The sequence below is a fragment of the Vanellus vanellus genome (assembly GCF_965231255.1).
Source record: "Vanellus vanellus genome assembly, chromosome: 1".
NCBI classification, from domain to species: domain Eukaryota; kingdom Metazoa; phylum Chordata; class Aves; order Charadriiformes; family Charadriidae; genus Vanellus; species Vanellus vanellus.
Genome location: NC_138905.1, coordinates 25,232,737 through 25,249,780, shown reverse-complemented (window position 1 = coordinate 25,249,780; position 17,044 = coordinate 25,232,737). Strand labels below are relative to the sequence as shown.

At 39.1% G+C, this 17,044-nt stretch overlaps 1 protein-coding gene across 1 annotated transcript in view; it reads right to left on the bottom strand.

Moving 5' to 3' along the window:
- Window positions 1-1,263: 1,263 nt before the first annotated feature.
- ATP6AP1 (ATPase H+ transporting accessory protein 1) overlaps window positions 1,264-17,044 on the bottom strand; it is a gene marked incomplete at its 5' end in the record, with an annotated part of 58,723 nt that continues 42,942 nt past the window's right edge. The window contains 4 exons of the mRNA XM_082498456.1: window positions 1,264-2,479; window positions 7,152-7,389; window positions 13,375-13,428; window positions 14,035-14,276. Of these exons, the coding sequence (XP_082354582.1) occupies window positions 2,270-2,479; window positions 7,152-7,389; window positions 13,375-13,428; window positions 14,035-14,276 (744 nt within the window). The 3' untranslated portion in view covers window positions 1,264-2,269. The remainder of the gene's footprint in view (window positions 2,480-7,151; window positions 7,390-13,374; window positions 13,429-14,034; window positions 14,277-17,044) is intronic.

Sequence of the window (17,044 nt, the reverse complement as noted above, 5' to 3'; positions counted from 1 at the left end):
CAGTTTGGCCCTTTTCTGAGGGCTTCAGTCTTAATGCATCAGCAAAAAGCTAGTCCAACAAACATCTCCTCCAGCATCTGATCCAGCTTGATCTCTTCTGAAAGAGACTTATCTCTTCATCATGGTATATGAGACCCTGTTTCCTCCTCTTCTGCAGAGTCCAGCCCAGGCAAGCAAGGGAGGGTACAAGTATCCGCAGTGCCACACTATAATCAGGACCCTGTGAGCTCTAGGAGAGTGCACAGGCTCATGGGGAGGCTGGACAGATTAATGAACTATAGCTATACCCAGAATTATTAACTAGAAAGACACCACTTCTAAGGCTGAGGAAGTCCTTGAGCTTAAACGGTGGAGACTGGTGGAACATCTGCAGGAAGTACTACCACGTGCTTGCCGTACTCATACCACTGCTGGAGGCAGGATTCTGAGCTGGCCTCGTAAAGCCGTTCTTCAGTTCCGATATATCGTCACTGTTGAACAAAATCTGTTCCAAATTTTGTTGAATCTAGATAAAAGTCATAAGAAACCTGTCTTCTACAAACCAAGCCCTTTGTAATAGTCTTCCTGTCTTTTAGCTATCATTTACATGGCTGTTATGTCAATTTTCAATGTCACATTCACGTAACTTGCTTTGAAGGGGGAATTAATAAAACAAGCCCAGTTGTCTCTACTGGCGACTAGTTTTTTGCAAAGAAAATGTGCCTTTCTAACACAGTGTTTTTGTGTAGATCAAATGCCAGCGTTTTTTGAGGTTTTGAAAAACATTTGGGAAAAATATTACAGCAGACAAGTCACCTCTGCTAGTTACACGCAAGCTCTCTTTTTGTTTTCCAGGTCAGGATTGAATGATTTGGGAAGAATAGCTTCAGACAGCATTTAATTTACTTTTTTGACTGTGTAATAAAAATGTGACATCCAGGAATGATGAGTAGAAACTATTGTTGGTCTAGTTAAAGAGCTGATTCTAACTGTCTTTCCTCTGTATCATTGTTCCATGACATGGATCAAGATGAGAAAATTTAGAATTCTTTTCATGTGACAATTGTAATTTGTCAGAATTATATTTTTTGTTCTTTAACTACTAATAGAACGTGCACAATCGTAACAAAACACTACAGAAGAGAATGAAAATGTTATTTTTACCATTTTTTACCAATTCAATACTGCTTTTTTACTATTTCCTAGTTTTTCATAACATTTAGTAATTCACTGCATAGTCAGATTGCTCAATGAGAAGATGTAGCACCTTTTATTAATTGCAAAAGAATCCAGCATGTTCTGAATGTTTTAAGGCTTCTGGAATTATTGAGATGACCATAAACATGCTCAGACTTAAGCAGTACATTAGCACAGTGCTTCTAATGACTTCTTTTTTTTTTTTCCTTTTTCATACAAACTTCATAACTATTCCAAAGATACCTGGCAAAGGAGGGGTGCTAAGAAAATTACCTTATCTCTGTTAAGATGCTGTCTGGATCTTCGTTTGTGAGCTTGAAAAGTTGCATTCATTGCCATGACACCAAACACAATTTTGTGATCAGTTTGGACAAAGACCTATCTTGCTTAGTAACTCCATCAGCTGTCCAGGGCTAAAACCAACACATGAGTTAGTATTACCCAACATAATTCCCACAGGCATACGCTGATGTTAAAGGGAAGGTAAGCCTTAATCCATCCGTTCTCATTTGTGATACCACATTTGAACAAAGATGTATTTTGAAAAGACTTTTGAAGACCATTTATTTCGTGACTTATACTTTATTACTTCTGTACTTCTCTGTTTTCTCGAGAGAAAAAATGTCAAGACGTAGTTCAGCCTTCTTAATATGTAGCATCAACATGATATACTTACTAAAGAGCTTTTAGAGAGACCAGTACTTTCAATATATAGTTTCCTATCAAATAAGTTATTTATCCTTCTCATTTATCTCTGTTGTGATACCCTTTCTTTGCCAATAAGGGTTAATCTGAAGGCAGTCTGTACAGGTCTTTCTAACAGCCAGCTAGAGTAATAACCTCTACAGCCTCACCTCAGACCCTTAACACAGAGAGCTATTAACAAATGATGGTAATAACAAGTAGAATTATTATTGTTGCCAAGCATAAGTATCCTTTTTATACGTAGTTTAATTACCCCTTTCTGCTATGATATCTTTTTAGGTTATTATGAAGTAAATGTTATTATTACACATATTATGAAGTAAAAGGGCAAAAAAAATCATAAATATTAGACCAGGAAAAGCTGGAGCGGCATTAAATCAATCCACAGCTATTCTGTCTGAGGAACTGACAGAGCTGGACCTTTGGGGTCATCAAATCTGCTGTTTGTTGTGAGCTGCAAGATCATATGGATGCCATAGGCCAGGATCCACAGTAAAACTACAGATGTCACCAAGCCCATCCAGATTCCAGGAGCGAAGAAGCCTGTACAGTCACTTGCATAGGAAAACTGGTTGTTTTCAATGTTGAAGCCTTGAATCTGGGAACGAAGAAAGGTAGATAGATGAGTGCAAGTAAACACAGAGTGTAGGCCCTACTTTCAGGATGTGTGTGGTAATTACAAGAACCACACCTGTTAATTACCACTCACTCTCTGCCCATTAAAAAAGAGTGAGAACCAAATCCTCTGCAGAACAATTTTCCAGGTGCCCTTTTCACCCAGGAAATTAAAGATGCAGAATTCATTTTTTTTTTTTTTTTGGCAAGAGGGAGGTTTCCCACTCAGAAATTTGTGTTACTTTTAGAAGTAAAGTCCCAACGGGAATATGTGATCAGTACAGCGCAATGACCACTTAAGAACCAGGACACTCAAAGCACTCAAAGGCATCAGAGTTAAGGCCCCCACAGATCATGAGATTTGTTGAAATACTCTGAGATTTTTAGCTAATAACTGCTTGACAAGCAGAACTCCTGAAACCTACTTTAAAATCCCTCTAATGAAGGTGACCTTTTTGGCTGAGTTTTAGTGAAAGTTCAAGGAGAAAACATTGTGAAACCTTTCCCCCCCTCTCAGACATCAGAGACTCAAAACAGGAGAAAGGGCTTGCTTTATTGAGGTGTGGGACCTGCGTTGTCTATTAACATATGAAACCCATATAAACTTTTCCAGCAGTTAGAAAAATCTGTGATCTCTCTCCTTTGACTGTATTCTCGAGGTCTGCTGCTGGCTGAGCTCCTGCCATATTGTTTTCCTCAGAAAAAAACAACTAATCTGGGGGTCTCTTTTGCAAAAAGTATCAACAAACTTAAGTGTCTTTGAGACCACTATCCTTCTAAAAATTTTGTTAAAAACAGTCAAAAGATTAGAAAGCAACGAAGAAAGGGAAGACACTTCCCCCTCTAAACCCATGCACATAACGACATAAGCACTGATTCCTTCAGAAGGACAGGAATCTAACTGGTGGAAGAAAATGAAGGAAAGAAAGAATTAATCTGATCTGTGGGTTTGAGTCTTTCTTAAATAATTTTATAACAAAAAATAAAGACTGGGATTCTTATGTATTTACAGATTCTCTGAAATGGTTGCGTAAGGAAAGCACTGAACGTCATAAATCCACCAGTAAGGAAATAAGACCTTAAAACTGACTATTTTCTGTAAAATATTATAGTATAAAATAAAAAAGGATTATTTTATGTAAATCACTTCCCTCACCAGGCAATGAGCAAGGAAGCAGGAGATCATGGATTTCTACTTTTCTGTGTTCCCACTCCATGATTACTCTATGCTTTACAATAAACTAAATGGGAAGCTTTGTGGTAAGAAAAGAGTTTGTACTTCCTAGCAGAGGTGTTGGTACAAACTCCAAAAAACTTAGTCTGTGGCTTGCATGCCATGCTACATCAGTAAGCACTCTGGGTTTGAATTCATTCATGGCTCAGGCGTCTAAAAAGTTAATGTGTATGTAATATCCATATTAAGAGCAATGACTATACCTTCCAGAATGCTGATTAATAAAACTCTTATCCTATGCAGAACTAAGGGCTATTTATTTACTGTGGAGGTGAAGACAATTTTAGCAATTCAAGCTTTTCTGGGCTTCTGAGAAGAATCTTTCTAAGTCAGACCGTGGTAGCTAACTTGCCAATACTGTCTGCTTTCACTATAGGCAGTCAGGCTTCTGATTAAAGCAGGATTAGCAAAAATAAGCTTTTGGGTTAGATAACAGTTTGCACAGTTTTAGAGAATACAGGTGATTACCTAAGCCTTCGCTTGTTAAGCCACTGCTTTGACAACAGATGAGAATGCGACTAAGAGTCATGAAATGTAGTCTGAAAGACTTATTTACAATAAAAACCAGAAAGCAGGTGATGATTTATGTCATTTATATTCAAAAAATGGATTAAAATTCTGGAAAACAATACACATTTGTTATTACAAGAACTCTCTGAAGCCCTTTACAGGTATATTTGTTTTAGAAAAGCTTTAACACTTCTGATTTAGAGCCAGAAATACTGAATTTTATTATGTCAATCCTACTGGGGTTTCTTGAAGCAGGATTATGCTTATTGAAGCTTCGAGGTGAAAGCTTTAATTGTACATTCTTAAAATGCTATGTCTACTTTTAGGTGGGAGATGAAGTATATGCAGGGTTCTTTTATTGTTTTTCTGAAGCTTTATCATTTCTGTGGGAGTGTTAGATCCCAGGTGGGAGATAAGAATGTGATTCCTAGCAGTATTTCTGCCTATAGAAAAGTTAAAAATACTTACATGTGATTTTCTAATTTTTATGAATGTAAAAGCCTTTTGGAAGTTCCCTGTGGAAGTTTTAATTTTAGTGTTTGGACAAGCATCATTTGTCTTGGTTATACTAGTCTGCATTTACTGTTAATTTTGAAAATATTTTTTTGAATGGAGTTTCACCTTTGACAAAGCCTCCAAGTAAAATCTGTTGTGTTCAGGGCTCTTAAGTGTACAAGGAACATCTAATTTTTCAACTTAGAAATATTTAACCACAAAGAATCCTAATATTCTTGGTTTTAAATTCTTTGGCAGTTTATCTTAGGAACAAATGGACTTCTAAACCACTATGACACATACTAAAGAAAAGCAGTGCTTTTGATGGCAGTGTCCTCTTTATCTTCGTAGACAAATCTGGGATCCTTGAAAGGATAAAATGTATCACGGTAGAACAACCATTCCTGTAACAACCACAAAACCAACATAAAACCCCACCAAACCCAGAGGAGTTTTGGTACTGTGTACAGCTATGAGTGGTGACATCCTAGGCTATGGTCATCCCACAGGGGCTCTTCAGGTGGCAGTGACTGAGCTAGCTCCAGAACTAAAGTAAAAGGCTGCATCAGTTCAGCCTTGCCTTGGAACAAGCTATGCAAGGCTTCACTGTGCAGGTGCCATGTCCCTCTAATACTGTGCTACTGTTTTCAGGACGTAACGTTGCAAAGTACAACTGTACCAGCTAGATTGGTATTGGACCCTGGTTTCTAATTTGTTGCATGACGTTGACACGAAAATCATGTTCCTCAGTTTCAGTAACAAGATTTTGTGCCGGCTGCAACGACCGAGCACATCCCATGTGCTTTTTTCACTGTGCAAAAGAGTTTTGGGGTTTCTAAACCTCATTCTAAAACAAAAACTGATACTGAGATCTATCAGATTTCACTACATATCAGTGGAAGATATCTGGAAAGGTTCAAATAGAACTTAGAAACGAGCCCAGAATGGTGACTTCCTGTCTTTTCATGCAACACAAAAGATCAGAACAGGAGTTTTCAGGTTGTGTTCTACGCTTAGGACTTCATCAGAGAAAAAGGTCTTTCCCAAGAGGAACGGGAAGTTCTGTTGTCTGAACAGTGCAAGCAGCTGCTGCTCCAAAACAATAAGGAAGGTGGGAACCTACTACTTTTACTCTTGATCAAGACCTCAATGCCTACCAAGGATGGAGCAAAGCCTCTCTCTAACCTTTGAGAAGGCAGCAGTATCAATATACATAGAAATTCCAGGAAAAGATACCTTGTAAGTGGATGCTTTGCATTTTCATAGCCCATGTACTTTCATAGCCTAGTGATGCCAAAGTCTAACTTCAAAGAGCTGACTAGGCAAAGTACAGTTGCGTGGACTCAGGTATTCTCAGGCTTCTCCATAAAAAATACTATCAGGAGGAACCTTTATGACATTGGTGTGTATTGCTATGTTGCTTCTCAAAAAAACTGTGGAACTTGATCCTGGAATTTGTGGAAAATAAATCACAGCACCAATTCTGTTCCCGTGAGATTTCCATTGTTTAAACAGAAATGTCAAATCTGAACTCAGATTGAGATTTGGGTTGTTATCAAAATCAGAAATACAATTATATCAGCATTTGTATCCAGTTATCATGGACTTAGCTCATCTTTGACAACTAGAGTCCAGTTTGGAATTATTCCTATCATATCCATGATCTCTTTAATCAAAGAGATTCCTTAGTGCAACAGTGTATTAAGATATAAGTGTCGATGTGCTCCTCCTAAGTCAAGATCAATGCTCTAAATAATAAAGATGCAATTGTCTACACCTCACATATGCAGTCTGTACTACCACACTAAATATACACAAAACCTATGTTTCATGCCAAAAAACCCCCAAAACAACTGCTTTCCTTCTGGGCCAGGCGGGACCTAGCATTGCTCCTGATTGAAGTCCATGGCAAACCTTCCATTAAATCTAATTGCACTGTGCTTTGTTTTTGTCTGTAGGAGTATAGTCTATATCAGTGAAAACAGTAACCACCCTAAGCTGCCCTTTCCCAGGTAAACAAAGTGCAAAGAAATCAAATAAAAACAAAGTAAGCAGCATAAAGCCACCCACCTAATAGGCCCGTGTTTCCAATAGCAGCCCAATTCATTAAACAGGCATGGGGACTTAGTCATTCTTTGCCTGATTAAGCGCATTTGGTTTTATTGGTTTTTCTTTTCTGTGGACAACTTCATAGTTTTTTGTTTTTCAAAGCTGTGCTTTCAGGTTCTTATTGTTCAGCAACTGCCGTCTTTTTTACCCCTTTATTGAATAGCTCACCTAGGGGGAACAGCTTTTCTTTTACATTTTCCTTCAGGCTGCAAAGAAAGTGAGGACATTATGGATGTGTGTCGTTCAGCACCCACAATAGCAAGTAATCATTCTTGGAATTATCTCTGAAATGTCAATGTGTACTCACTTGCAACCTGGAAATGAAAACATCCCAGTTTTTTGCCTCGTTGTTGGATGGAATCAGCCTTGCAGGATAGAGATTGCTTGTTCCCACCAGCTGACAATGAAATGAATACTCTGCAGGAGCAGAGATGACAGAAACATTAAATTTAGCAAACTTTCCTCCATCCTGCACAATCTCAACTGAATCTAAAGTGGACCAATTTCTAGCCGAGCCTCCATAGAACTTGTTGGTCATTAAAAACCTAGAAAGACAACAGAGGGAAAAAAAAAAAGGTCAAAATGACAGAAGGAAAAAGTTAATATTCATTTGATAAAGTACTGGTGGCAGATAAAGGTTCACTACTGCTGGCTGCAAACATCACAGTACCTTAGCTTGGCCTCTCATGTCATTAGGATTGTTCGTAAGTGAAGAGACTTTGTGAATATGCTTTTACTACTTCTTAGAGTTTCATCTCATAAGCACAGCTTTCCGCAGCTATGGCAGGCAAGGAGCAAATGCGATCTCATTCTTCAAGGGCCTCTGCCAGTGCCATATTTCATCAGTTACCAACAGTTTATGATCAGTGGAGCAGAACCTGAGAGACTGTCAGTAGGCCTGCAGCAGCTCTCAATGAACGTTTTATGGGATTTTTTAAAAATTGCTTTTATGATAGGTACAGACATGATAACCATTTTCTGATTTATCATTGCGATTCTTCCTTGGTTCAGGTGCCTAAATGGCAATTTGCCTTTGCAAATGTCTGAATTTGCAGTAGGAGACAGAGTTTTCTCTCACTGAAGGGTGGGGATGGATTGTCAGCCATAGTTTCCCAATTTATAGTGCGTTAGGCTCAAATAAATACTTTATCATTTTGAAAAGGTCTGTGTATGTACAGTATTGCAGCGGTTTCCAGTAGTTTATAATCATGGGCTTTATATATACGTTGCTACCACTGCAGTCTGAACACCTCCCAGATGTTCTGAAACTACCACGTTGTACCCAGTTACCTTCAGGTATTCAACTTATCTCATAAGGAAACGATAAACTTTTCTCCTTGCTGTATGTTGCATAATACTTTAACCCGACTTGGTCTATGTATGTACTGCTCTATATAGTTTGCTGAAGATTTTTTTTTTTTTTTTGCTTAGTGATAACCACAAAGAATTTAGAAGAAGAATCTTTTTAGCCATAAGTGAGACTTGCTACAAAATGAAATATTCTAATACATCTACAACGAGTAACACCGTGTGTGGATTTTAAAATTTGGGGTAATACTAAGATGCCATTATGACAGGTTTGAAATATAAGCAGTCATCTATATTGCGGCATAATATAGAATTTTATGTTCTATAGGGTATATGTATATCTATAGAGAGAGTACTCTCTGTTGTAGAATATTGCTTGTTTGTTCAAATGAGTTGCTTTCAGTAGCATGTCATTCACACAACACAGAGTCTAAACGCAACATAAACAATGCTTTTTAGGAGTAACACACAAAATTTGACAGGTTAGGTTACTACAGTACTTGAACCTTTCCCTTTGATTCGTATAACTTCATAATCCTCAAAAGCTTCAAAACGCTCAGAAAGAATCCTAGAACTCAAAGCGTCATCCACGTGAGAAAAGCATGTTTTGTCTTATGGCATTCTTTATGTTTTGAGCCTAAACAGTTCTTTCCACACAACATTCAGCTGCAAGAAAAAAGCATTTGAATTTCATCTAGTAAACATTCACAAATGTTTATGGAAAATATGCTCTTGTTATAGTGAAGAAGTTACAAAAATAAAACATGTATTAGCCTGGATATTAATGGCTAGGAGAGAGAATTTTTTTCCTGATATACGGCACAATCTGAACAGAATTTCCATAGTGCCTCAGTAGCAATGCTATGGGCACCAGCTGAAGGCCAGTTATAAGCACAGAGAAGTTTACATAAATGTTCATGTCAACCACAGATGCTGGGTGTGCTCTGTACTTTTGCTGAGAAGATAAGAAAAGTAGTAAACAAGGAAATTCTTTGGAGACTTACCATATGAACAAACAAGTTTTATAAGGCTACGTATGCGAGTATAACGTGACTTCCAAAGAATGCTGTCTCTTCACGTTGCGCCAAAGACTAAAATGTTATGTTTCTTGCAGATTTATGAGAATTAAGATTCTAATTAGTGAAATATAGTTCACGTAATAGTGGAGCATGGTTAACTTAATAATACAGGCTTTTACCCTTAGCATTTTTCCGAACAACTGACAGTGAATAGCCCTCGACAAGCACGCGCTTAACTGATAACTGATACAACTATAATTTATTAAATTACAAAAAAGATATTCAAACAACAAAATCAATAGAATTATTTCATTTAGTTTAACATTTTCTCGGATGAGTAGATAGCAAATAGAATGAGCGCAATATAGCAAAAGAATGACAAGGGGAAGAGAGAGAACAAAGACTTTTATCTGCAGAACTGAAAGTACCTGGGTTTTATAAGAAATGCTGTGCTCATATTAAACGTCAGAGCCAATGCAGGAAGCAAACTTTCACATAAACATTGTGTACCTTATGTATCGTGGTACAAACAATTCCTGGTCACAGGCCAGACTCCCTTTGTGCCAGATAACCATATGAACTCTAAATGCCATCACCTGTTACTGATCACCATCCCACGTGGCTGTTCTTTACAAGCAGAGCTATTTCTGAAAAGGAAGCTAGCTGGAATTGCTGCTGTTTCAAAGACTCAAAGAGAAACACGCTTGTTAGGTGAAAGTTCTTGAGTCAATTCTGTTCTGTGTGTGCTATAGGCAACAACAGCCAAGCTCTCACCAATGCAGGTGGCAAAAATACTAAGGCAGTTTTGTCCACCTCGTGCTCTGCGTTTCCATCCGCTTTGGCACCTTTTCCCAGGGATGACAGACAGGTGGATGTCATCAGCTGCTGAGAGAGCTGAGATTATGCTTCTTCCAGCAAAACCTACTGCCCACAGCTCCTACCCGTGCTGCAGCAGCAGTTCACTTTTCTGAAAGCAGCACAACTAGAAACACTCTACCACCGCTCCCGAGCAGCTCACCTCTCTCTGGCAACTGCAGGAGGATGAATGGGACTGCTGCTTTTGCTGGAGGGAGGAAGAGGGAGATGGCAGCTGTTTGCACAGGATGAAGCAGCTATCGCAGCCACTAGTAGGAGGTGGGATATCGCTAGCTGCTCAGCGCGAGGTGGTAGACTAGCGGTGGTAAGGGCAGGCTCTGGATCCAGCTCATGCTGCTGAGGTTAGAGCCTCTTTTATTGAGGAATAAATTCAGCTACTTGAATGTGGTTCTCTCTGGTGTCACTTTCCGTCTTCAAGGGATGCTCTCCTACACTTAAGTAAATGGCCTTTACAGGGGAAAAAATGCAGCCATGGCTCTACGCTCTGTTCCTTCCCACCTCTTCGCCCTGCTTTTGTCTTGTTTATTGAGGCAGACCGCAATCTTACCAAAGAGACATCTTGAACAAGAAATGTAATCTAAGTGAACCAGAAAGGGAAAACAAAGGTTGTAATGTATCTCTGTGGATTTTAGGGGCTTTTGAGAATAGACATGCCGAGATAAACAAGGTGAAGAAAGTGTCCCCGAATCATTAAAAGTTCAATGGATTGTTCTGGTTCCGTTGAGTATATCTTATTATTTGCATTATATGCCATGCAATGTTCTATTGTGGTAGCTAGCGCAGACCTAAAATGACATGATTGCCTTTTAGATCAAGAGATAATCCAACATAAAGCAGCACAAATAACCAGGTGTGTCTTTAGCAGAAAGTTGTCTTTATAAAGACTTCTGAGGTGTTGTGGGTTGCCGCCAGCCAACAGCCAAGGAGCCATGCAGCTGCTTGTTTATTCCCTGTCCCCAACAGGACAGGGATAGAATAGAAAGAGCAAAAATGAGGAAACTTGTGGGTCAAGATAAAGACAGCTTAATAAGTGAAGGAAAGAGGAAAAAAAGCAAAGCAGGAGCAATCACCCGCTACCTCCCGCAAGCAGACCAATTCACAGTGAATGCCCGAGCAACGACTTCCCTGGAAGCCACCCCCGACCTTTTTCATCTACTCCATTTTTTATTGCTAAGCACCTGTGTCACACATGAAAAATAATCAGTTTAGGTATTTTTGTGTCTAAATGACCCTATTAAATAGGGTCATTAATAGGGGCTATTAAAAACCTAGATCACACCTACCCCAACAGAATAAATCAAATTCTCCTGCAAAACAGAGCCAGCCTGTGCTACTTTAATTACATGCTGGGCATGACGATGGGCAGGACTTCACCTACTCTCTTTTCAAGTCCTCACCTATTGTGAAGCCTGAGTTTCTTATCTCAGCTTCAAGGGCTGTTTATGCATTTCGATATTTAGTTATAGAGTATTCAAGTAGAAGCTCAAGTCAAGAGAAACTTTGTGAGTATTTCCGCCTTTATTACAACAGGCTTAAAAGATGTAAAAAAATATTCCATAAGAAGAGAGAAAACATGAACCATTCACCTTTTGTGCTGATATTCTCCTTTAATTTACAGTCAGTCTGTCTGCAGAGTTACTTCAAATTTCTTCTCTTCAGATGCACCTCAGATTCATGACATTAAAGTTTTCTCCCCATAATTAATTAAAATTATAAGATTTTAACAAGCAGATGACTAAACATAAATCTGAATAATCCACATTAAGTCCATATGCAAACACTAACATCACATTTGATCTTCTTATGCCTACTGCAGCAATCAAACTCTAAGATAAATATTTTAACTGCCAAACTACTGTTTTTTCTATAGTAGCATCCTAAGGTTTACAGTTTGCTGTTGTATAGTTGTGCAAAACCTGTTGACCACTTTAAAGAAAACAAACCCTCCAAGATGTATCAATTAACTTGGTAGCTAGTATTGCAGCACAGTTTCATGCTCCATAGGATTTTCAAGTGCTTTATGATTCATACTATTTTCTTGGAACTGTAATTTTACTAGAAAGCATGGTATTGTGCTGAGGATGGTGACATTCAGGACAAATGTAGAAAGCAACCAGATTCATTCACACCGAGATTACAGGAGAGCAGTTAAGACCTGCACCAGTAGGAGCAAAGATGCAGAATGAGAATCCAGGGCACTGATTGTGTGGCTCTGTCTGTACGAGAGTGAGACAGGAGCAGGAGAGAGCAGACAAAGAAGCACCAGAGGAAGCGATATTTTGTAATATGGAGTAAAAGTAAGGACACAACTTGGGCAGAGTCTTGGTTTGAAAACAGTATTTTTGGAATGGGATCCAAGGAAAATGTTTCCTTAATTCCCCGTGGTGTTCAGGGAAAGGCATGCCCCTTTGATAATTTAAAGTATTGAAACCAAGAAATGCTTGAGTCCATCAACAAGGACGAGTCTCAAGGATCCTATACAAAGCTAACTGCAATAGCCAAAAAGTAGAAATACTGTACTAACAGCAATGTTATCTGTACATTATATTCTTTCACAAAGCTCTAGGTGCTTGGGGAGGGAAGGGAGATGTTAAATAACAAAGCATGTTTGGGTTTTTGCCACCTATCGTGGTCTCTGATGATGACTGCAAGTGTCTCTGCTCTCCAGATACAACTCCAAACACATCACTGACTATTCAACACAAATTCTTCTGGGGGTCTTTTTACCTAAATGTAGACTGTCCATCTGTCCCAGTGTAAATAATGGTATTTACTCATTTGTGCTTATCATCTTGGTGCCGCATGCCTCTTTTACACTCCTACCAAAATGTCGTTCAAGCTCTGATTGTCTCCTACGTTATTACTTTAAACTTCCTCTCCTTGGTTTCCTTGGTGCAAGGTTTTGCACCCCTCATTAGCCACAAGCTAGCTCTGACAGAGCACACTGGTAATCCACATTAGGACTAAATACAACCCTGGCCATACAAGTAGACTTCAGGCCCTAGAAATGTTTATAATCACAGTTAGATTTTCCCGAGACACAATTGTGGTCTGATCCTATTAGCAACACACAATGTTTCTTATACCAGTACCTTACAGTATAGTTGTTTGCCTATACCGGTTTTTCAGAACTTTTCCTGAGTGTATTAATATATTCTCTATATAAAGACCATATTATTGTTCTGCTGAATAGTAACCGCTCAGAACAGAAATCAAACTGTAATTTCAAAAACATTTTCACTTAACACCTCCTTTTTTTTTTGGTCCTAATTTACAAACAGGCTTAGTACAACACAAAGATCTATGTAAGAAAAAATCATAAGTTACCTTATCTCTAGGCTGCTGATTCCATTCACTGGGTTTGTATATTTTAATGACAGTCTAAGAATAAGAAACAGATTTTTAATGTTAGAGTAGTCAGCTTTAATTAGATCATTGTGACATTTCAATCTGAGGGAATATTCTAAATCAATAGGCAATTACAAAAGTCATATAGCAAAGGTTCGGTACACAGAAAAATATGACAAAATATTTATATAATTTTTTTTTTACCCAAGAGCAGGTGCTTCCAAGTAAAGGAAAGCAGAGATCATGTTTCATTAATGTACTTCCAGCTGAATTACTACCTAGTAACTGGCAATACTCTCCTTCAAGGGAATTTTACAATGAAATGATGATCTCATTAATGCCAGTGGGGTTTTCTGTTATTGTAAGATCGGGCACAGGGAAACTTGTTTGGACCAAATATAAGCAAACAAGGAAGTAAGGAATGTAAGAGGAAAAAAAATGTGAAAATAAGAGGCTGCATCTGAACAATTTCTGTGGTCTTAATCTTTTTCCTCTAAGAATATCCAATTTAGTATTTTTTTCTTATTTTGGATGCTTTAGAAGAAGAAAATTAAAATAGTATTAACTTGACATTGCACCATTTCTGATTAGCTTTCAGAATCACATGTATTATGATGTGAAATTTCTTGTGCTACTCACGTCGTGTTGATGTCTGAGCACCTAGAGGAAGAAATATCCACATTCTGGGTTACAAATGTTGCATTTGTCAAATCTATAGAAACTGAATTGTTGGCTTTGAGGCTGAAATTGCTAGCGTAAAAAAGGATGCATATATCATTTCCAGTGGTCACGTTCAGAGGAGGATATGATAAACTGTCTTCTTCCTCAGTGGCCATTAATTGTCGCCTTAATTCCCACACCACATCAGTTCTTCTCGAAATCTGGAATAAGAGCACATTAAAAACTCATCTCCTTTGCAAGAGATAATATTAGTTGAACACTGACCTTCACCATTCTGTACCATGAGCTTCCATCCTTCTTAAATCCTCAGTCAACCTCAATATTTATTATCGTCTGTCTATTTAATTGGCAGTATGGAGGCAAAAGAAGGGGTGTTAACCTAGGTTCCCTTGGTCAGGTCTCCACATGTGAAAACAAGCACCACTGACATTAGGCAAATGACCGTAAACCCTTGTTGGTAATGCTGCCTTAGGATAGTAGTATGCATTAGGGATTTTTTTATTTTTTTTTTACAGAAGAATATACTGAAAGAAATTAACTTTTTTTCTGCGATAAAATCACAAGAAAACATCAACTTGCCTGTTCAGTGACACCCATCCTTAGTAACAATACCAGGTTTTGCACTCTTTTTAACAGGCACAGAAAGCAGGCTACTTAACTACAGCAGTGCTATATTTAGACTCTTCTGATGGCTTCTGGAAAAAGAAGATCTATGCTTATTTGGCTGATACGGTGAACTCCTACAACAAACTTCACTGCATATATACATTTTCTTTTAGGAGGTTTCCAGGAATTCCCTTTAATAGATAATGCCTTTTTAGAAATGCGCCCAGGGCATCCTTGGTAAAACAGCCCCATGGATACCAATGGTAAAAGCTAGCTGACCTTATCAGACAATAACTAACTTAATCCTGTTGTTCCTATCTCACTCTTCACTTCTTACTCTGTTCATATCTGGGCTATTCCATCTATTTTTAAGACCCATGTAAGTTTTACAACTTTGTATTCTACAAGCAGCCTCTTCCCTTGAATAACTTTTGGATACAAGAAATGAGAGGCATCACAGGGGTTACCAGATCTATAATTATGGGGAGCTATTGCCTGGAACCACTTTTAACAGGTTTAAAGACAGGCAAGGACCATTTTCCAGTCTGGAACAGAGGCTATAACATCACTTTATAACCTGCCTGTGGAGAGGAGCCCCAGTAGATTTTGTCACCTTAACTGCTGCTCTCTCAACGCTATGGGCCATCTGTTATTTACAACGTGTCTTTGCAGACACCTCATTCGACGAACAAAGCAGAATGGGCTGTGTTAAAAAACTTTGACTAAAAGCTCAAATGAAGATTGCAATCTTCCTCTCCCATACATGCATACTTTATGAATTTCTTTTTAATTCGGGGTAGTGCTTTTTCAAATACATCAGAACATGCATTATTTTAAATGAATACCATTTTCTTTAAAAGAAGAGTGTAAAACAAAAGAAAATACTCAACTTTCGATATAAAACTTTTAATCTTCCCTTAGGCTCTCCTGAAATGTAATCGTTTTATTTCAAACTGAGAGGAAGAGCTGAAGTCTAAATTATATCCTGTCTAACAATTGACTTCACTATGTGGGCCCCGCGTATCATCCGGAGAGGGTTTTAAAAACCACCTGCTAATAGCTGAAAACAATGCTACACCGGAGACTGTGATTGGGCTAACTTGGGGGATTAGGTTTAAGTATCTTAAAATAAAAAGAAAGACATTAGAATATAATCATGAGACTACAGCTTTATCTCTGTTGCTCCGCTGCCAGTACTTTGTCATGAGGCTCTCACATAAAGATTCCCTTTCGTCTCTGGAAAAGCACATGAACTGAAAGAACATTTGCCTGTGAAGAAGGGGTGTCAAGGACTAAGAAACCCACTGGCTTCCCACAATGAAACCTGCTTTTAAAAATTTACCCATGATGAAGAAGGGAGGCAGCACCGCTTGGCAAAAACATTTCTAAAAGTGCGCTTTTCTTCAGTCATATTTGTGGCTGAAAATACAGGTGGTGGTGGACTGTGCAGCCCAGTGAGTCCTTAGGCGCACAGCGACAGGCAGCAGGATGGCTACACCAAATGGGAGCCTGAAAGCGTGAGCTCTCTGGAGAAATGTTCCCCAAACACTTACTGGCCTCTATCACAGAATCACAGAATGGTCAGGGTTGGAAGGGACCTCTGGAGAGACCATCTAGTCCAACCCCCCCGCCAGAGCAGGGTCACCTACAGCAGGTTGCACAGGACGGCATTCAGGTGGGTTCTGAATGTCTCCAGAGTGGGAGACTCCACCACCTCTCTGGGCAGCCTGTGCCAGTGCTCTGCCACCCTCAAAGTAAAGAAGTTCCTCCTCATGTTTAGATGGAACTTCCTATGTTCAAGTTTGTGCCCGTTCTCTCTTGTCCTATCACTGGGCACCACTGAAAAAAAAAACTGTTCCCATCCCCCTGGCACCCTCCCTTTAAGTATTTATAAGCATTGATAAGGTCCCCCCTCAGTCTTCTCTTCTCTAGACTGAAAAGACCCAAGTCCCTCAGCCTTTCCTCATAAGAAAGATGCTCCAATCTGTTAATCATCTTCGTAGCCCTTTGCAGGTCCCTCTCCAGCAGTTCCCTGTCCCTCTTGAACTGGGGAGCCCAGAACTGGACACAGTACTCCAGATGCAGCCTCACCAGGGCAGAGTAGAGGGGGAGGATGACCTCCCTCGACCTTTATATTTGTCCCTTCAGCCTGGAGATGCATTTCTCTAAGTTACCTGTGGGTGAGGTGGTTTAGCACATTTGAAATCAGAAAGAATACACTCACAGAGATTCAAGAAAATTTAGTCTTGAGGCTGGAAGGAGAACCTCTGAAACACCCCAGCCCGGGACTCACTGGAGACCTGAAAGCGGCAGTTGCTCCTTCCAGTTGACCCGCAGTGGGAAGCTGAGAGCTCCCCCAGTA